The sequence below is a fragment of the Aedes aegypti genome, chromosome 1, assembly GCF_002204515.2.
Source record: "Aedes aegypti strain LVP_AGWG chromosome 1, AaegL5.0 Primary Assembly, whole genome shotgun sequence".
NCBI lineage: Eukaryota > Metazoa > Arthropoda > Insecta > Diptera > Culicidae > Aedes > Aedes aegypti.
The window spans coordinates 139,657,693-139,679,569 of NC_035107.1; the positions used below are offsets into that span (position 1 = coordinate 139,657,693).

The following is a 21,877-nucleotide window of genomic DNA, read 5'->3' on the forward strand; positions in this document are numbered from 1 at the left end:
AAAAATTGGAAAAATGTCTTTAACTCACCAACGCAAAATATGCGAAATATTATAAGAATGTAAGACTGGAAAACAAGGTTTGACTCCCAATAAATACAAAACATATTGATTTTTCCGCACAGTATTGATGATTTTCAATTGTTTAATATGACTGTGAGGAATTTTTTTTCGAAAAAATCCTTTTGACATTAAATTTTACATATATAATAACAATATGTCGTATGGGGCAAGAGGGACACCGTAATTTTCTCATATAAAATCAAATGAACTTTTATTTTTCTTGTTTAATATTGCATTCAATCAATGTTTCCTACTGAATAAAATCAAAATAAACCATCTTGGACATTCAAAATGGTATCTGAAAATGTTTACTATTATTGTTACAGTCAAATAAGATGAAAAATAAATTAATTTCGTAAAATTACTTTTTAACTATATGTCAACTTTTATCCCTCAGTTTTTATCTTTACTTACTCTACAATTTATCCTTCAGGCGGGGAAATAATAATATACAAAATTTGTGGCATTTTGCTCTGGTGGTCTTCTTGCCCCATACGAGTGGCACTCTTGCCCCGTGCCTCGTTTAAAAACCTCATAAGAAGGGACATTTTCAAAAATCTCAAATCATCATGTGTTTCTTATATTTTTGAAATCTATCGATAACATCATTTAGAACAAGAGCTGAGCTTGTCCCTACACTGGAATAATCTTCAAAAATTGTTCTTATCAACCATGATTTGAAACTATATATCTTAAGGTGTCCTTCTTGCCCCCAGCCCCCCTACGCATTCTGTTTTTGTCAGCGATGATGCTTGATGGAGGACTGTTGTACTACTCGGGAATACTTTTTGCAGAGTATGCGCTGAGAGTTCAATTCATTTGAAATAGGGTACCTATTCAGTACGCATAGGATAGGCAGTAGGTTTGGTTATTTATTTTTGTTTCTTTTTTTTTTCAAAATGCGTTATTTCATAGTCTTTTTTTCCGGAGAGGAAGGGGGATGTGTGGGGCGAGATGACAACAGTGTGTTTGTGTCGTCTCGGCCCGATCGTTTTTCACCGATCAATCAGTCTTAGTGGAGTGGATTACAAAGGAAGACGTGTGATCCCTTCCGAAGTGGTTGTCTGCGTGATGGGTGATTTCCCAGTTACAGTTTGATGTTACACAGGGTTGTTGATTTAATTCTATGCTAGCAGGACTACAGAGGCGAAGGATCTTTAAAGATCGATGTCGGGCCGACTTATCCAGTAAAACAAACTCCTACAACCGAAACGACAATTTAGCTTGGGAACCACTGACAACATTTATTTCATCTCAAACAACACTTTCAGCTATAAAAGATCGAATAAAACTCCAACTAAGGGGGCCGTAGTTGACTGCACGTTCGATTTATAAGCGAATGGTCATGGGTTTGATTCCCAACACAACTTTTCAGTTTGATTAAAAGCGGACAGACCAAAATGTTACCAAAGAAAATGAATAAATGTACACCAGTTCAGACCCGCCAAAAATGTATTATTATAACAGTTGAATCTTTTTCCCCGCGGTTATTTGATATTTTAGGCATTGTGAAGCATCTACAACACACTGTTGAAGAATTTTATGAATTGGTAGTGAGTTGTCTGGTTGAACGTCAAAAATTTTCTGAAATGAGAATGTTACCAATAATTTTGTAATTTTGATTTAAAGTACGATTAATGGTAATGCATATGGACATTTATGATTGACATCAACGATTTTTCGATGTTTTTGCTGTATATTATGGACATTTATACAGCTGTTAAATCCATTATTGCTTCATCAACTCCATGACAGATTAGAAAATAGCACAAAAGTATCTCTGAAACATTTCCGTAAAAGCTCTTGGGAGATTTTTTAAACGATTCCTCATGGGTTTATTCTTAAAATCGTTCCAAAATGATTACTACATCTACTAAAGGGATTTTCCAGGGCAATAGTCTAAATGATTAGAAGTGATTTATTATCAATCATATCCAATGCGTAGAATAAATGTATATTGACATAAGCAATGAAATTTTATTTGAAAGCCATTTGAATTTTTTTTTCATTATCCATCGTTAAATACATGTGAAATATAACGAGAAGTTTCATGGAAGTGCACCGTAACTTGTGTGCAACATCTCACAGCCTTCAGACTGACAGCAGCTTGCAAGCTGTTTTGTTTTGTTTGTTTTGACCTGAACATTTGTTGACATTTCCTGAAACATATGTTTCATAAGTGAAGTTCAATATAGGCCTTTTCATGTGACAGATCCGTCTATGCATTTGTTTACATCGGTGGAGGACCGGTGCTAACACGGGCCTGTCATTTTCATAGAAGAACTGTCAAAGTGCTTCCTGATCAGCTGATTTGAGACGTCGTGTGAATAGGCCTATAACAACCGAGTCGCATTAGAAAACACGATTTCTAAATGTATTTATCGTAAATTGCAGAGTCCAGATAAAAATCCCGTCCGCAAGATAACAGTGCGTGACTGTGCGGGCAGGAGGAAATGTGGTATGCCGTGATCACTAGGTTCCTGCGTCGTCGGATAGTGCTGGCGGTCATCTTCCTATTTTCGCTGACGTATTGTATGGTGCGGCTGATTGGAAATGTAAGTAATATTAGCAATTGTAGTGTAAACTTGATCTGTAAAGCTTATATATTCGTCCACTCAGTGGGTAAACAACTAGAAATGACGAAAATAGATGAAAGTCATTTAAACATTAAACCTTGAGAAGTTCAAGAACTTCACAATAACAAAACAATAATAACGTGGATTCGCGGTATCAATGATATCAATTGATGATTTTACATTGTGACTCAGTTATCAAAAAGCTGTGGTAGGATTTTGTTGTTTCGTAAACCCAGTTTTTTTTTCACGATAATCATCGCGAAACCACCTCTAAGGTTTTGAATCATACACGGAGAAATCAGACTACCCAAAAAAACAAGTTCTTTAAAATCAAATTTGGGTAAACTGCATTTAGTTTTTACCTGGGAGGGAGAAGCCGATACAAAATTTCTCAAAGTCAAAGTGAGCCGAGATTTCGCTGTCACGAGCTATCACTACACGCAAAAAAATTGTGCGGTAAAAACTACCATTTTAGGGGGTTAACTTAAGCGCTCGCACCGGCAATTTTCAGCAGACCCGAAATGCGCTTGATTTTACCATGTCTGTTGTTGAAATCAGATTGTTGTATATTCTTTCTGTCAAATGTACCAGTAATGTGGTGGGATGTACTGTAAACATAGTAAATTGGTCTGAAATTCCATGGTAGTTTCAAGAATGGGCGTAGTCAGCTACAATAGTAATTTTTACCACAGAATTTTTTCCCGTGTATGAGCCCCGATCTTAAACAAAGGACAAACATGATAAAAGCGCGTAATTAATCAAAGTATATTTTTGCATTTCATCAAAGGTAACAAAAATCGAATGATAATCAATTCATGCATTTTCATAAGTAATGTCTCATTAGCACCCTTTATTCTAATTGAATATAATGTATTGGAATACGCATCTTTTTACTGTTTTCAATAAAAATGAAAACTAAACGCATAGAAAACTGCGGCCCATTTTCAATGTTAGTCCAGAAAGATCGAAGGTATATACCTCTATAGAGCTATGGAAGATCATGAACGAGAACAGTTTTCCCGAAAAGCTCACAGAACTGATTAGAGCGACGATAAACGGTGTGAAATAAAATTTTTTGCGTAAATATTTCGGGCTCTCTATTTCTTTCGATTCCCGTCTGGGTGCTAAGACAAGGTGATGGACTTTAGAGTCCGTTGTTCAACATTGCGCTACTGATTGATATGCGGAGAGCCGGGTTTTAAAGCTGAGGTACGATTTTTGTAAGGTCTAGTCAATTTGTTTGCTTTGCTGATAACATGGATATAATCGGAAGAACATTTTCCGCTTTTTTTACTAGTGCTGCCTTTTCTATACGTTAAACCCTGGGAGGGAGGCACCGATACTACACACGAAATATAGAACAATGTGTGTTTGAACTGCAAGATAACTCCAGCTTGCCAACAACAATCAAGGCAGGCTTGGGGAAAATCGCTAGTTTTCTTTTGTTGTGTACTTTCGATTTTTCCTGACAAACATGAAAAAAGGGCCACAGTTTTCTATGCACTAAATATTCATTTTTATTGGAATAAGTAAAACGATGCGTTTTTCAATGCTTTATATTTGATCCGATTGAAAGGTGCTCACGTGACATTACTTGCATTGTGTGCATGAATTGATTTTCATTCAATTTTTGTCACTTTTGATGAAATGCGAAAATGTGTTTTAATCAGTAACGCGCTTCTTCCATGTTAGTCCAATGTTTGAGATCTGGGCTCACAGTGACAGTTCGTGACAGCGGAATCCCGGCTCACTATGACGTACAGGAATTTTGTATTGGTTTCTCCCTCCCAGGTTAAACCTAATGTGGGAAGTAGTGCGCTCGAATAGGAACCAGCTTCACGATTGACGGTGATACCTTCGAGGTGGTAGATTTATTTATTTATTTATTTATAAAGGCTCCCCCAGATCTAAGTGACTTTTTACGGCGACAACGACAACCAATCGTAGCGATTCCGCTGATGTTTCGCTGCATGCACTGTTTGATGAGCGAGTCTTAAGCGTAATTCGCTGCTGACAAGTAATTTCTTGGCCTATCTTGATGCATGGAAAATTCCTGCAAGGAATCGATCAAGGAAGCGCTTTTTTCTGATCGCAGTACGCAATTGAAAAGAGATGTCAGTTCAAACGGGAGTCGCTGTAGAAAATTTCTGCAAGGAATCGGCAAGAAATTTCTTTAGCGATTCCTGTTCAGCAGCAAATCAGGCTGTGGCTAAAGCGACACGATTTTGCTGCAATTCGCGTCGTGTCAGTCAAGATGGTTCCATGGCAGAGTGCGTGCAGCGACACAACAACGAAATCGCGACGATTATTTGTCATTGTCGCCGTAAAAAGTCGCGTAGATTTGGGGGAGCCCTAATTTGTTGACCTCGTATCCTTGCTGTATCCTTGTGGGCAACAATATTAGCCGGACAATACGAATGCGCATCATTTGTGGAAGTCGTGCCTACAATGAGTTCCAGAAAAACCAGCCGTCAAAAATGATTCGGTCCACATCAAAAACACCATGTACATTACGCTGATTAGACCGGTGGATCTCTACTGGCATGAAACGTGTACGATGCTCGAGGAGGACCTGCAAGCATTCAGAGTCTTTGAACGTTGGGTACTTTGGTACCGATCTTTCAAGGTGTGCAGGAGAACGGTGTGTAGCGGGGAAGGTTGAACCACGAGCTCGCTGTACTCTTCGACGAACCTAATCATCCTAAAGATGACAACAGCTGGAAGAATGCGTTGAGTGGGGCATACTGTAAGAATGCCAGACAACAACCCTGCAAAATGATGTTTGCTTCTGATCCGGCAGGTACAAAAAGGCGAGGAGCACAGCGGGCAAGATGGTGACCAGGTGCTGCAAGATCTGACGAGTGTGGGCCGCAGCCGACGATTGTAAAATTTTGACGCGGTCTTTTGTCTTCGGTCTGGCATTACACCTCTGCTAGGATAAAGCCTGCTTCTCAGCTTAGAGTTTGTTGAGCATTTAATTCTTCCTTCAGAGTTCCTTTGCCAATCAACGTTTAATGCACTTGTACATTGAATGTAAGAACCAATCTATTTTTTTGGTCTATGAGATCGTCATGTTCCTTCTTTGCTGTAATGAGCTATCTGCGTTGAAATCCAGATATCTCTCTGCGATCGAACTCATAGACCGCGCGATCAAACTTACACATGCCTCAGAAAGACCCAAAACTATAGTATTAGTAAAAAAGTTGTTCAAAAATTACTATCAATATCGGTGTATTATGAGATCCAGCCTGCTGTAGGAAGCCGAAAGGAATCACGAAATATGATTCTACACGCAAAGCCTTAGCGAAAAACTTTAAAAAAATTTCAACATTACATTGAGATACCCGGAACAAGTGAGAATCCAAGGACCATCAGGCTTAGCACATTTGTAGTAAAATATTCAAGTATCCTTCTTGAAAGTTGAAATCATAATTACAAGAAATTTCCATCATTTTCTGGCGTGTCGTCCCAACTGGGAAAGAGCCGGCTTATCAGCTTAGTATTCTTATGAGCACTTACGCAGTTATTAACTAAGAGCATTCTTTGCCAATTAATCATTTTTGCATGTGTATATCGTGTGGCAGGTACGAAGATACTTTATGTCCAGGGAAGTCGAGAATTTTTTTTTTTTACGAAAAGATCCTCGACCGGTGGAATTCAAACCCACGACCCTCAGCTTGATCTTGCTAAATAGCTGCGCGTTTACCACTACGGCTATTTGGACTCCTCAAAAGGTGAATGTGTTCATGTGTAACATGTGAACCTTGTAACAGTTGTCACTTCAACGTCTTTTTCAATTCAGACTATAAACATGAATTTAAAACTGATTACTAGTTTATGAACCATTCAAACAATCAATATTATCATAGACTATTTACTCATCATATATTTATTCAGTTAATAAAATTTGGAATTTGTTAATACCATTAAATTATTTGATGTTTTTAAGATACAATTTAAAAATTACACAGATATAGTGGAAGCTTTGGGTGCATTTAAATAATCAACATATTTCCTGTTCAATCAAACTTAAAAACGGTGAAAGCGGAAAACCATATTTTCCTACTCGTGCTAACATCAGAATATGCTATCATAGGGTGATTAATCCGTTAGATATAGAAAAGATTTGTAAAGAAATAATTATACTGTATAATTTGTTTGAATTGCCTATTTTTAGGCTCCACTTGCTCCAGTATATCTTGCATTAGCACATCAACAAACTAGAGAACACAATTTTAGCAGACTGAAAAATTGGAATCCCGTCTGTTGATTGAGAAAAATAAGCAAAAACAACCTGCAGCAACTTTTATTAATGTGTTGAATTGGATTATAAGAGTTCTATTTCGATTTATTATTTTCTAATTCTTAATTTGTACGATATTGATTACTGAAATATGTAATTGAAGGAAAAGCTACGAAAGATTATTATGAATTATGCCATTCAACCATATCAATTATGGTTCCATTTCACTGGACGAGAATATCTTTCTTACAAACACATCAATGGACGATTGACAAATAAAACTCTCAGTAATGAATAAGTACTCAAATAAAAAAGCTGAGAAGCAGGCTTTGTCTCTATAGGGGTATAATGCCAGAAAGATAGAGAGAAGATGGAGGAAGTGGTTGTTTTCTAAACATGATAAGAAACAGTTATATGCTTGAATTGATACATTTCCATTTTACGATTAAGTTATGGCTTATTAAATCCTGAAAATCACATAGGACAGTTTTGTCACTTACAATATGCAACCTCATCTATCTTTGTTCTTTCAACTTTCATTTGAAATTGAAGCTATCATTGAGCTTGAGTAAAATCAACTTCCTTCTACCATGAATACATTTAAAAATAAAGTTCTTTATAGAACAAAAACTTTAACTTTAGCATAATCAACGTGCATAGCGCACTCTCCGGAAGCACTGATGATGACAGGGACGCATTTTACCGCATCGAATGCGAGTACGACCGCTGCCCAAGCCACGACGTCAAGATCATCTTAGGAGATTTGAACGCTCAGGTTGACCAGGAGGAGGAGTTCAGACCGACGATTGAAAAGTTCAGCGCCCACCGGCTGACGAACGAGAACGGCATACGACTGATAGATTTTGCCACCTCCAAGAATATGGCCATTCGTAGCATTTATATCCAGCACAGCCTACCGTATCGGTACTCCTGGAGATCACCTCAGCAGAAAGAATCGCAAATGGACCACGTTTTGATCGATGGACGGCACTTCTCCGAGATAACCGACGTCAGAACCTATCGTGGCGCTAACATTGACTCCGACCACTACCACTGACTGCGCCCAAAACTATCCATCATCAATGATGTACGGTACCGACGCCCGCCTCGGTACGATCTAGCGCGACTGAAACAACCGGATGTCGCAAATGCGTTCGCGCAGCATCTTAAGGCCGAGTGGTTAGAGTCCGCGGCTACAAAACAAAGCCATGCTGAAGGTGTCTGGGTACGATTCCCGGTCGGTCCAGGATCTTTTCGTAATGGAAATTTCCTTGACTTTCCTGGGCCTAGAGTACCATCGTTCCTGCCACACGATATACGAATGCGAAAATGACAACTTTGGCAAAGAAAGCTCTTAGTTAATAACTGTGGAAGTGCTCATAAGAGCACTAAGCTGAGAAGCAGGCTCTGTCCCAGTGGGACGTAATGAAGAAGAAGAAGAAGCATCTTGAGGCAGCGTTGCCGGATGAGGGTGAGCTTGATAAGGTCCCTCTTGAGGACTGCTGGAGGACAGTCAAAGCAGCCATTAACGACGCTGCCGGAAGCATTGTCGGATATGTGGAACGGAGCTCAAGAAACGATTGGTTCGACGAAGAGCGCCAGGAGGGTTAAGAGGAGAAGAATGCAGCGTAGTACGCGACAAAACGTGGAACGATACAGAGCTGAAATATGCCGGGATAAGGATGGGAGCATCTTGACGGACGGACGCGAGGTGATCGAAAGATGGAAGCTAAAATGAACACCTGAATGGCGCAGAGAACACAGGCACAGAAGGTCAGGACAGCGAAGACGATGGCTACGTCAGCACAGCGGACAGCGGAAACCAACCAGCTCCCACGATGGGCGAAGTTCAGGATTCCGTTAAACAGCTCAAGAACAACAAGGCCGCTGGCAAGGATGGTATCGGAGCCGAACTCATCAAGATGGGCCCGGACAAGTTGGCCGCTTGTCTGCATCGGCTGATAGTCAGAATCTGGGAAACGAAACAGCTACCGGAGGAGTGGAAGCAAAGCGTTATATGCCCTATCTACAAAAAGGGCGACAAAGTGGAGTGTGAAAATTATTGTGCAATCACTATTTTAAACGCCGCCTACAAAGTGCTATCCCAGATTCTCTTCCGTCGTCTATCACCTATAGCAAACGAGTTCGATGGAAGTTATCAAGCAGGTTTCATCGACGGCCGCTCGACAACGGACCAGATCTTTTCCGTGCGGCAAATCCTCCAGAAATGCCGTGAGAACCAGGTCCCTACGCACCATTTGTTCACCGATTTCACTCCAGTTCGTTCGAATCTCGGCGGGGACTACAACAAGGCAACGGATTTTCGTGTCTGCTGTTCAATATTGCGCTTGAAGGTGTCATGCGGAGAACCAGACTTAACAGTCGAGGCACGATTTTCACGAGATCCGGACAATTTGTTTGCTTCGCAGACGGTATGGATATTATTGGGAGAAAATTTGAAACGGTGGCAGATTTGTTCATCCGCCTTAAACAACAAGAGTCGGGCTAATGGTGAATGTGTCGAAAACAAAGTACATGCTGCTTGGCGGAACTGAGCGCGACAGGGCCCGCCTAAGAAGCAGTGTTACGATAGACGGGGATACCTTCGAGGTGGTGTACAAGATCGTCTACGTTGGATCCTTGTTGACGGCTGACAACAACGTTAGTCGGGAAATACGAAGGCGCATCATCAGCGGAAGTCGTGCCTAATATGGGCACCAGAAGAAACTGCGGTCAAGAAAGATTCACCCCCGCACCAAATGCACGATGTACAAAACGCTCATAAGACCGGTAGTCCTTTACGGGCATGAGACGTGGAGTATGCTCGAGGAGGACTTGCAAGCTCTTGGGATTTTTGAACGTTGAGTGCTAAGGACGATCTTCGGCGGCGTGCAGGAGAACGGCGTGTGGCGGTGAAGGATGAACCACGAGCTGGCTCAACTCTACGGCGAACCCAGTATCGTGAAAGTAGCCAAAGCTGGAATGACACGCTGGGCAGGGCATGTTGCAAGAATGCCGGACAACAACCCTGTAAAGATGGTGTTCGCTACGAATCCGGTCGGAACAAAAAGACGTGGAGCGCAGCGAGCTAGGTGGATTGACCAGGTGCACCAGGACCTGGAGAGCGTGGGTCACAGTCGAGGATGGAGAGAAGCGGCCATAAACCGAGTGAATTGGCGAATTATTGTTGGCGAGGCTTTATCAAGATAATTGATGTAAAGCCAAATAAATAAATAGTAGAACAAAAATTTAAAATAAAAAAATGTTCGAGATCCCTCGGTGGATTTTTTTTTTGGGGAACACGTCAGATGAAAGCTAAAACCTTTTTTTTTGAATGGTGAAAGATGTAGCGATGTCTATTTTTTGTGATAATATGGTTCTACCAGACACGCCGTGGTATTGGAAGAGTTCGCCGTTTTAGTGTGTCGCAGGAGTAAGCCATAGTAGAAATGTATAATGAGAACGGCACCAAGGCTCAATATATTAGTCTTTATATCTATTATCAACTAATTCATCGGTTTGACCAAAAAAAAATACTCTCTGATGAGTTTACCAATTATTTTGTTTACGACATGCAATTTGCGGTGGTTTTGCAAACATCGGATGGATACTGTAAATACAAATAATAAATTGAAACGCAGCTCAGCAACATTTTGATCGCTTTTCTTTTCAGAACGTATCGCTAAATTTGGACGGTGACCTGTTTCAAACTGGTCTACAGCGTGAAAAGCCCATCATTTGGACAAGTGCTATTCTGGAGGATCGCAACCGGTCCAACGATCTGTCTACAAACTGTCGAAACTCTGTCCAAGGCAAAGCCCTCATAGTTGACGATCGGGGCTACGTTTGTACCAGATTCGAGCTGTTGTGGACGGGATGTTGCAACGTAGAGGTTGAAAGCACCAAGCTTTTCCATTGCGACACATGCCAGAGCAGTAACTGTTGTGCAATTTATGAATACTGCGTATCGTGTTGCATGCACCCCAACAAGGTTTGTACTTAATTATCTATGGAACTTTAGTTTATTCTAATATTTCAAATTTGCAGAGACCGTTGCTAGAAAGGGTGCTAGCGAAGGCAACCGGGCGTCAAATTGCGGTCTATGCCACAGTTAACGATCAATACGAACTGTGTTTGACAAAGTGTCGGACCAATTCACATTCGGTACAAAACGAGAATAAATATCGTGATCCAAAGTTGAAACATTGCTACGGTGAAACCGAAGAACAGCTCACTGCACCAAATAGCAGAAACAGTGCCAGTGGTGCAGTGGACACAAGTGACAACAATAATCCTCTAGTAAATAGTGTGTAGGCGAAAGAGTATGCTGATAAACTGAGAGATGTATGCGGTTTGTGATAAGAAGACAGATTCAGTTAAACAATGATATATGTTTGTATTTAATTTACGGTAAAGCAGCCGAAAATGAATCGCAACTTTGAAAGGCAGATTGAACACTTCAAATACAGACTGACATCGGCACATAAATATCGCCGCCTGGACAAGCGGTAAGTGTGTTCCGATTTTCATTATTCTTGTACAGTTTCTTCGTGGTGTTGGTTGTGTTCTATTCCGTACTTAAGTTGTGTTCCCTTGATATATGCCCATGCCATTCGCTTAGAGGTGAATGAAATGCCAACTTGCCCTTTGCGATCAATGGTGATGGCACCTGCAGTTCCAGTCAATCTCTCAGTCATTGCTTTACAGGAATGTTCTGTTGCTGTTTGAGCATCTTCTCCAAGATATTCAATTCTTTTGAGTATATCGTGTGCTAAGGAATATCTCATAATAGTTTCCCCATGACCTGTGGTAGACACACCTCCTACTCGATTATCCGCATACGTTCCGGCTCCTACCAGAGGTGTGTCACCAATTCTCCCAGGAAGTTTTCCTGTAATGCCTCCTGTTGAAGTTGCTACAGCTATATTTCCTGCATTGTCGATTGCAACGGCTCCAACCGTGCCCACTTCTGCTTTATTATATTTATTTGAAGACCCAATCTCTGTACGCGCAAACCCTACTTCGCCTCTGCGTTGACCTTCTTTCCATTCTTCTAAGGCCACTTTGGCATAGTCCGTTACCAACTGCCCAGAAGGATCCATGATTTCAAAACCCTAAAATAATATGAATTTAATATTGATAGTTTAACCGATACACACAATAAGAATACCTCTTCCACTGCAAATCGCATAACACCGTCCCCACCAAGAAAATTATGCGGAGTCTTCATCACCCTCCTCGCCAAGCTTATCGGATGCATAATATCTTTGACCAGCGAACAGCAACCTGCTCTTAGCGTTGCTCCATTCATAATGCTAGCTTCCATTTCGACATTTCCTTCCGTTGTCAAAACTGATCCATATCCAGCGTTAAAATACGGATCCAGTTCCATGCTACGAACTGCTTCCTCGACTGCATCCAAAACGGAGCCACTTTCTCGAAGTTTTGCGTAGCCCACTTTGGCAGCCAACTTCACACCTACCAGTTTGCCCTCGACCCGTTCGGCAGGAATGTCCCCTGCACCCCCGTGGACCAAAACCACTGGTTCAATGGATGACATACTGATAGAACTCACGTCTTCACTCAACTATGCCTTGCTAACCACTGATTGATACAGAGGAAAAATGCAAGTTCACAACAAATCATTCCGGTCGTTCGCTTTAATTCATGCTACAGCTGAGATACTGCTACGATTGGTCTGTGATAAGAATACCCTTCATTTTCAGCTAGGCTGTCGTTCATTGACACGTTCACTTGGGAAATCTTATACGAACTTGCATACAAATGGTTAATGGCAAGTTGTGTTCAATGTTTAACACCATCGGGGCTATACAGGGAAGATTGAAAGTGTTGAGATGCTTTTAAATAGGAAAACCATTTCTACGATTAGGGGATCGTTTAAATATACCTACTCAATTTTGATAAGACTCTAAATAGGCTCTTCACATATTCCCAAGCAGTAGGGCTGTCCATAAACCACGTGATTTTATTTTACGGATTTTAGGAACCCCATTCTTTTCTGTGGAGGAAAATAATCTTCATACCAAATCGTTTAGGTAAGGATCGTGTACTGTGGCAATAAACCAAAGGATTCGTTCACAAAAAAATCACACTAAGCAAGTATTGTCCTAGTGATTCAAAAAAATCGGTAAATTCTCATGGAATTGCTTTTTGAATTCCCTTCGAAATAAATATAGAAATTTGCTTTTTTCAATTTTTCCTGAATAATTATTTCAATAGTGCATCGTAGAAGCCCAATCACCAATTCCTTCCTCCCTCACTAATAAACGCCCTTCCCGTGGTGATTGTGGAGATGCAGAGGTATTCACGGTCTCTAGAAGCAACAATCATTAAACACTAACATTCCTTCCCTATCCCAACTCACTGAAAGGACTTGGCCGGCGCCGTTATTGATCAGAAATATGGGATCTGCTAAAATTGCACTTCGAGAATAAGCGGAAAGTCCCATCCCTTATTTATTTGGATCGAAGTGCAAGTCTTACCCGTTCCTATCAATCACGGATTAGCAACCATTGGCATATACAGTCAGTCTATGCTATCCCGAGGAGGAAAGAATAACTCGCACTAACTTATGCATACCATATTTGGGTATCATACCAAAATTGGGTATTGTTCAGTTGTCAATACCTGATTTTGGTATTATAAAGGTATTTGAAAAAAATGTTTAAAATAATCAAAAATACTTCATTTTGGTATTCGATAGCTATTGAGGACTGCTGGAGGTATTGATTGTGGCCAGATATGAGCTTGGTTACTCACAAAAAAAAACTCTGCTGAAGTGAATCAAAAGTGCCAAGTGCCAGCTATGCGCTAACTCGCAAAAAATATAATGTCAAGTAGAAAATCAAAAAATTGCTTGACCATGATAAAATTCAATATTTATAGCTACAAAATGGCAACAACTAATAAAGAATACCTAATAAATCGTGGGTTTTATGCCCATAAAATAAAAAAATGTTACTATCTTTACGTATTTTTACAGATTATCTGTCCCAAACACACGAGTTACAATTAAATGCTGTAAATTAATTAATTAAATTAATTTCTAAAGATAGTTATGAACAAAACTGTTCAACTTATCCCTTGAAAAGGGTAGATTTTCCAAAAATGGAAAATATCATTTCTTATCCCCTTTCACAGATCTGGTAAAAAATCTGATGTTCAAAATTATCGTCGAATTGCTATAAATCATAATGAAAAATATGTTTAGCCAAATAAAAAATAAAATAACGATTGTACAACATGGTTTATTTAATGGTCTTTCTACTGCAACAAACCCTTCGGAATTTAGAAATTACACTTTAAATGCAATGGATTACCTGCTCTGCTCTTGTCCACAGATGATCAGCAGGAGTTTTCTCATTTTATTTTGTATGGGGAAAGGCATCTAACTTCATTTTTTTTTTGTGAGTGGAAGCTGTAATCAAAATAATAATTGGTAGGCGTGATAGCCATCGTGATGATTGCACAACCGGTACCAAATATTCTTATTCCAAATCGATACTTGATCGCACTTGATCAGCCCAGCTAGCTCGCTGAGCTCCACTTCTTGTACCAACCGGATCCGAAATGAACACCATCTTTGCAGGGTTGCTGTCCGGCATTCTTGCATCATGTCCTGCCCATCATATCCTTCCAGCTTTGGCCACCTTCTGGATACTGGGTTCGCCGTAGAGTTGGGCGAGCTCGTGGTTCGACGTTCGAAGACTCCAAGTGCTTGCAGGTCCTCCTCAAGCATCGTCCACGTTTCATGCCCGTAGAGGACTACCGGCCTTATGAGCGTTTTGAACATGGTACATTTGGTGCGGGCGTGTATCTTTTTTGACCGCAGCTTCTTCTGAAGGCCATAGTAGGCCCGACTTCCATTGATGATGCAACTCCGTTTTTCACGGCTAGCGTTATTGTCAGCCGTCAGCAAGAATCCCAGGTAGACGAACTCGCCGACCACCTCGGACGTATCCCCGTCTATCGTAACACTGCTACCTAGGCGAGCCCTTTCATGCTCAGCCCCACCAGCTAGCTTGTTCTTTGTCTTGGACGCATTCACCACCAGTCCAACTTTTGCTACCTCGCGTTTCAGGCGGGTGTACAGATCTGTCACCTTTTCACTCTTCCGGTAGCTGTTCTGTTTCCCAGATTGTGTCTACCAGCCGGTGCAGACAAATGGCCAGTGTCTCTGGCCCCATCTTTATGAGTTCAGCTCCGATACCACCCTTACCAGCAGCTTTATTGTTCTTGAGCTGGTGAATGGCATCCTTAACCTCCCTCAAAGATGCCCCGATTTTCATTGCCTGTGCTCTCAGTGCCATTCAGGTGTTCGTCGAAGTGCTGCTTCCACCTTTCGATCACCTCACGCTCGTCCGTCAAAATGCTCCCATCCTTATCCCTGCACATCTCGGCTCGCGACACGAAGCCGTTGCGGGATGCGTTGAGCTTCTGATAGAACTTGCGTGTTTCTTGAGAGCGGCACAGCTGTTCCATCTCCTCGCACTCCGTCTCCTCCAGGCGGCGTTTTTTCTCCCCAAAGAGGCGGGTCAGCTGTTGCCGTTTCCATCTATAACGTTCCACGTTCTGCCGGGTCCCTTACTGCAGCATGACCGCCCGCGCTGCATTCTTCTCCTCCAAAACCTCCTGGCACTCCTCGTCGAACCAATCGTTCCGTCGACTCCATCCCACGTACTCGACGTTGCTCTCAGCTGCATCGTTGACGGCTGCTTTTACTGTTCTACAGCAGTCCTCATCCCGCTTACCCTCTTCCGGCAATGCAGCCTCAAGGTGCTGCGCGTATGCAGCTGCGACATCCGGTTGCTAAAGCCGCTCTAGGTCATACCGGGGCGGCCGTCGGTACCGTATGTTGTTAACGACGGAGAGTTTTGGGCGCAGTTTGACCATCACCAGATAGTGGTCAGAGTCGATGTTAGCGCCACGATAGGTCGTGACATCATAATGTCGGAGAAGTGCCGTTGGGAAATAAAGTAGCCATTTTCCGGGAAATCCCGGGCTCCCGAGAAATTCCCAAAAAGGTGAAAATAAAGCAATTTTGATGAATTTTCCTTTTCTAAATTATTCGTATTTCAGGTATACTCATTCTATACCAGTAAATTTGTATGGGTATTTCTCTTTTTTTGTAAGTAATTTATCAGGTTTCTTAAAAAAAAGTGTGAGCTTCGTTTTGAACGCTAGACTTCAAAACAAGAATAAACATTAACATTAAGCAAAAGTCCATGTGGAGAACATTCTTCACAAATCGTTTAAAGTTCAAATAATGTTTACCAACATTGAATCAATCCTTTCAAGCTACAATAAGAACCAACTAGAGTCTTGGTTTGAAAAATGTGACTATTAAATCCATGAAAACCTCATAAGTCTACAAAATTTAGGAAATAGAAATAGAAGATTAGCCGTAAAACCACGATTCATAATTAAAAACAAGTATTTATCGAGCAACGGACTCATGTTCCGTAACCGGTCGTTTGAGAACGTCGCGACCCATTGGAAGCCCACACAATAGAAGCCTCAGCCAGCGCAGTTGCTGGATAGTGTAGTGTGCTATTCCTATACCTAAAAAACAAAGCGCTCTCGGGCTAGGCATTGGATATATATAGAAAGCGTTGTGTTTGGATGGGCATCTAATTCTTCCGAAAGAGGTGCACTTTGCGAAAAAGGACCACGTGATTATTGAGCTGAAATCGAATTCAGGTTAACTTCTGCGTTCATGAGTCCTCTCATGGCGTAGTGGAAACGCGCCCCAACTAGAGATCGGGGAGTCGTGAGTTCGATTCTCACTGAGAAGACGTGTAACTTTTTCGCAAATCTTCACATCAATTTGTCCATCTAATGCAATTGCAAATTATATGTAATGTTTAGCTTTTCGGTAGTTGTTATGAAAATTCTAGTTTTTTAATAGAACTACCCGGGAAATACGGGAATCCCGGGAAACAAAAAAAAACCTTTCTCGAGAAATGGGAATCCCAGGAAATCTCATTTCCCGCGAAATGTTCCCGGGAATGGAAAAATAGTTTTCAATCAGATGAAGCTGATTTTTTGTTGGTTACTGAGGCATAGTATGAGCTTATTACCTATCAAATTTCACTCGAATTAATTGAACGACACATGAGAAACTGCGGTGGGCGTATAGTGGGTGGCAGCGTCTTGCTGTATGATGAAAAAAAAATAAGTTCAGTATTTAAATTTTATTATGCTAACAATCGATATAAAAATTCATAAAATGTAGAAGGTAGATTTTTAAAAATTATTTAAAACGTTATCTGTTAAATCTGATGCTCAATGTCGTTTGTCCGGAGATAATTCATCTTAGTGATATCTGACTGAACGGGCAACGGCAGAATTATGACATAAAGTTCGACTGGTTGATGAATGAAACAAAAACTAATTAGTTTGAATTTCTTAATTTTTTTTTATTTTAAAGTTAGTACCGCTTTATTTTAATCGTGGGCAGTTCTTTGAAGCTATGCTGCACAGAAAGAAAAATCCAAGTTAATTTCAGCGTGAAATCGTGCACATAAAGGGAATACCAGATTTGTCGCAAATTTAAAAGACAATTGACACCGTCTTCAGCCAAAGGCTGCGCAGACTGAACGATCGCTAACATTAGGCAACGGACAACACATAACACCCAGTGGCCCAGAGATGAATTTTTCGTTTGACGAAAAGTTTCCACCGACCGGAGTGGGAATCGAACCCACACCCCGTGACACAATACGCCTAAACGACTAACGCCGCTAACCACACGGCCACGAAGCCCCCTTACATGATACATCGTGTAAAATTACATCAACATCATGTAAATGTATACCAATTGTCGCGTAATCGGTTAGAGTCCATGCCAGATTACACGATGTATAGCGGAAACTTACATGATGTTGATGTAATATTACACGATGTATCATGTAAATTTGCGACAAATCTGGCATTCTCTTTATGTGCACGATTTCACGCTGAAATTTACATGCATTTTTCTTTCTGTGTGTGTAAATAGTGTTCTGCTTGCAGCTACTACTGATATCATCAGAGATTTACAATTTCTTTTAAATTTCTTCTACAGCCTTCTATCTTCATAGATAAGTATACCAATAAGAATTAATAGTGCTACTGAAACTTCAACCATTTTTTTTTCTTCTGAAAAAAATATTGTAAAAGCAAATACTACTGAATTTAACGTTTTGATCCAACATTTTTAATACTTTTCGATCACCTCTTGCTATAGTTTTCTTCTATTAAAGTAGTGATTGGTAGCATTTTGAGTATTAATTATTGACATGCTCACTTAATTCATTTGATGTTTTAATTCAGCGTAGCTAGGGGGGTGCGATGAGTGCGGTCCGCTCCGGGTCCCAAATTTCTAGGGGCACCAAAATCGCGACAAAATTCTTCATACCATTGAAAATTCGTCTTCCACTGAACTAATATGTAAACCATGAATGGAAAATCAAATTTAGAAGATGCCTGAATTGATCATTTGTAGGATCTCCTGATCAACTAGTATATTTGATATGGGTCCGTATATTTTAAAGACAGTTTCAATTTTGCAAAACAGTTCATATATTTTTTTTCTCTAATAAAATTAAAAAAAATCGAATCGCATTCTTGCAAATATTATTATTCTGGGTTCATAGGGTACCGGTACCAGTGGTTGTAATGTACCAGTAGAATAGACTATGGAATAAAACGTACATTTTTCGATAAAAACGACATGCGCTATTTTTGGTGGATAGATCGCTTCTAGTTTAGTCGATTTGCCAAATTTCAGCTTTTTATCTTATCAAAATGTCATATAAATAATTAGGTTAACGCAAAAAATTTGCTCCCTTACACCAGTAGTTGCCGTCGTGTTTCAGTAGTGGATCAAAGGATGGAAGCAGTTTTTTAAATGGATGTATAAAAATAAAGAAAAGTCCCAGAGATGATCTTTATGATTCATTCGAAAGATATTAGTTGCTGTTCCGAGGGGAAAATGTTAAACATATGTAAAAATTAACTATTTTGCTTTAAATTCCTTGTATCATTCCCGAATGTCTACTACTGGAACACGTATACCAATAGTGGCTCAAGCGATGTTATGCTCAATAAATAGTTTTATCACTTTTTTTATATTTTCCCCATAAAGTTGAAGTTAAAATCTTTCTGTTGACGCCAAAAAAATCTCTGTTAAGGCTTTTCGCTATTATGTTATGATTTTTATAGCTTAGGTAGTCCACTAATGGCACCAGCACCCTAGTTAAATATTAAAATTATTCAAATAAATAAACTTGATTATTTGGGGGCCCCAAAAATCGTAGTCCTTTCAAGTCTGATGTTCTTTTGTTAATTTGTGTGGTGTCTAGTACCGTAAAACGGGGTAACTTTGATAGTTTTTTCGAAGAAAACTTGAATATTTATGCATGCTGTTTCAAACAATTATAATTTATATTTTTAAAACAAGTACTGGCATCCTGCCTATCGATTGCTGTTGATAGATTGCCAAAAGATTTATTTTGAATGGATATATAATTTTTCATATAATCGAAAGTCGGTTTTCTGTTTTGGGGTAACTTTGATAATGGAGTATGCATCGAACAAAATTGAATGAATGACGAACATTTGTAGGGCATTGCATACCTATAGGCGTTTAACGTTATATGGAAATTTCTGACTTAGATTACAAAAATGGTCCCAGTTTGTGAAAATGCTTTTCGCTAAGAGATTTGAGACCGTATTCAAGTTCTATGATAACTAGGCTGCCAAATATAAGTGGCCAACTATTCAAAAGTACATCAAATAGTGATCGTAGAACAGATTGTTTGTAAGCGTTTCAAAAATGCTAAAATTGTGTCAATTTTTAATATTCGTGTAAAAAGCCTCAAATGGTCTCGATTAAAATGAAAACAGCTTTTATATGGAGTGTCATACTAATATTCTTCAGTTTTGCAATCGTTTTGCTTAACCGATTAAAAGAAATTATGATATTTCGTTTAGTATGTGGTGGGTTACGCACTATCAAAGTTACCCGCATTATCAAAGATACCCCGTTTTACGGTACTTGAAATGGTTTCAACAAGAATTGAAGCATATGCCAATTTAAGAAATTCTTTAAGAATTTATCGCTAATTTTTCTGATAGTAAAACGAAAAAACTGTAAATTCAGCATAAAATTCAAATCTGTACTTGTATTTTGTTTTCTGAAAGTTCAAAGCATGTTTATAAAAATGTGTTAAGTGATATTTTTTATTTAGCTGGTAGGGGGTAACATTGATCACTCATGAAAACAACGTTCGGTAATATTGAAAGTATCATTACTTACTAAAATCATGGTCCCTGAAGCCGGATATGAAGGCCAAACTTTTACAAGTCATTTACTTTTTGAATTATTTTGATATTAAAAACACCTTAAATTGTGGAATACACCTAAAAGTAGGCAATTTCCTAAGAAAATTAGGCATTCTTTATAGTAATTTGTGAATTATGCTAAACTTAACATATGACCAAGTTCTATGGAATGTAAAACTGACCACATAACCGTAATCTCAAGAACTACCGGAACATATTATTTGGCTAACGAGTGGCTAAAACGCAGCCCAAGACTGTTTAGATTATCACAGATGATTTTTTCATAAAACTTTGCTTCTTTTGATACGTCGCATGGCTGGCTTCTACGGAAATTGTAAGTTGGCCACATTACCGGATCTTCTGGAACCTCTTAAACCTATTATATGGTCTTCGAAAGGCTAAACATGGCCCAGGACTACTTAGTTTGCCACAGTTGTTTTTTTTTCATGAAATGCAAATGTGGATAAGTCGCATGGCTGGGTTTTACGGAAATTGTAAATTGGCCATATTTCCGGGGTCTGCAGCACATGTACCGGGATCTCCGAGTCCTAATCCGTGGCCAGCGGACAATTATGGCTTCCTTAGATATTTTATATTGGCATTGATTTCAGAATCGGCTACAAATTCAGCCGTTTGGAAACCAAAAACAAGTTATTCATGTCACCTATTGTGCAAGGAATGCCCTTCCAAAAATTGCTAAATCTTGATCCGTTTGGCACCGATTCTAGGCCGTCAAACCTGGTCAGACCATAGTTTCCAGCTCAGATTCGTAAAATTCATGAGTTGACGATTCTTTGAGTGTAAAAACTTTGAAGTTTGGCTGTAATATACCTACAAAATTGTAATGTCAAATCCTGGTCAATATGACCCGAATGCCTTAAGTGTAACTTTTTTTATGGCGCCCTGTCAGTTTCGGGTCATATTGACCCGAGTGCAACACGAAGGTTAAGAAAGCTTTTACAGCGGAATCGTTTTCATTTTTAGTAACAATCGCATTTCGTTTTCCGAACTCATGCGAGACATGATTCCTTAATTATGTCATTCTTAATCATTAAAAACATTGCTTCCAAAAGTTGAAAAATTTACGTATGATCGCGGCTTAATTCTAGCAAAAAAACTTAATATTTATTAGCTCAGGAACAGAAGAAAGAGAATACCCATTCATACATTGAAAATATTTTATCGATTCATGTTGATTTCAACTTTTTACGAGAAGGATCATTGCGATCAATGTTACCCTGGATTACGGTACTTACTTGACTATTACCCAACAAGGTTATTGGTCAAATAGTTGGAAGAAAATGTGCAGAAACTAATCCACACTCTATAGTTTTGAATTGTAGATTTATCGAATACATTTTTGTTAAAATTGTAGATTTCTTCTCGAAAAAAAAAAAAACAAAAAATCATCAATCGGGGATGACCCAGCCTCGGGCTGAATTTCCCTATAATAATGAGTGAATCAATCAACTCATCAATTTAAATTATAATTACACCGACATTAATACCGACATGCCGCTACAAATTATATTTACAGTGAACTAGAGTGTACAATATTTGACGTTTGAATTTGTGAGACACCTTAGCGATTTTGGAGCAGCCAATTTATCCCTAAAGTTTTATTTAGTTCAGGTTGTTATCACTGAACTAT

The 21,877-nt window shown here is 39.6% G+C and overlaps 3 protein-coding genes across 4 annotated transcripts in view; 2 read left to right on the forward strand and 1 right to left on the reverse strand.

Annotated features, from left to right (window-relative positions):
• The first annotated feature begins 2,192 nt into the window (after positions 1 to 2,192).
• Positions 2,193 to 11,268, forward strand: LOC5580111 (UPF0454 protein C12orf49 homolog). 2 transcript variants are annotated; one of them, XM_001655005.2, is made up of 4 exons: positions 2,193 to 2,250; positions 2,395 to 2,615; positions 10,553 to 10,870; positions 10,927 to 11,268. In XM_001655005.2, exons 2-4 carry the CDS (start codon positions 2,514 to 2,516, stop codon positions 11,191 to 11,193), a joined length of 687 nt encoding a protein of 228 aa, XP_001655055.1. In that variant the 5' UTR covers positions 2,193 to 2,250; positions 2,395 to 2,513; the 3' UTR covers positions 11,194 to 11,268. The 2 variants fall into 2 exon arrangements, with proteins under 2 accessions (XP_001655055.1, XP_001655054.1); XM_001655004.2 differs by having other exon boundaries at positions 2,196 to 2,239; positions 2,455 to 2,615.
• Positions 11,098 to 21,877, forward strand: part of LOC5579337 (gamma-glutamyltranspeptidase 1) — a 171,012-nt gene continuing 160,232 nt past the window's right edge. Inside the window, exons 1-2 of the mRNA XM_021848647.1 lie at positions 11,098 to 11,223; positions 11,299 to 11,387. Coding sequence (XP_021704339.1) covers positions 11,305 to 11,387 — 83 coding nt within the window. The 5' untranslated portion in view covers positions 11,098 to 11,223; positions 11,299 to 11,304. The remainder of the gene's footprint in view (positions 11,224 to 11,298; positions 11,388 to 21,877) is intronic.
• LOC5580112 (probable isoaspartyl peptidase/L-asparaginase GA20639) lies at positions 11,256 to 12,605 on the reverse strand. The gene is made up of 2 exons (XM_001655002.2): positions 12,050 to 12,605; positions 11,256 to 11,993 (listed from the first exon to the last, which is right to left on the reverse strand). The coding sequence occupies exons 1-2, from the start codon at positions 12,437 to 12,439 to the stop codon at positions 11,409 to 11,411; spliced, it is 975 nt and encodes a 324-aa protein (XP_001655052.2). The 5' UTR covers positions 12,440 to 12,605; the 3' UTR covers positions 11,256 to 11,408.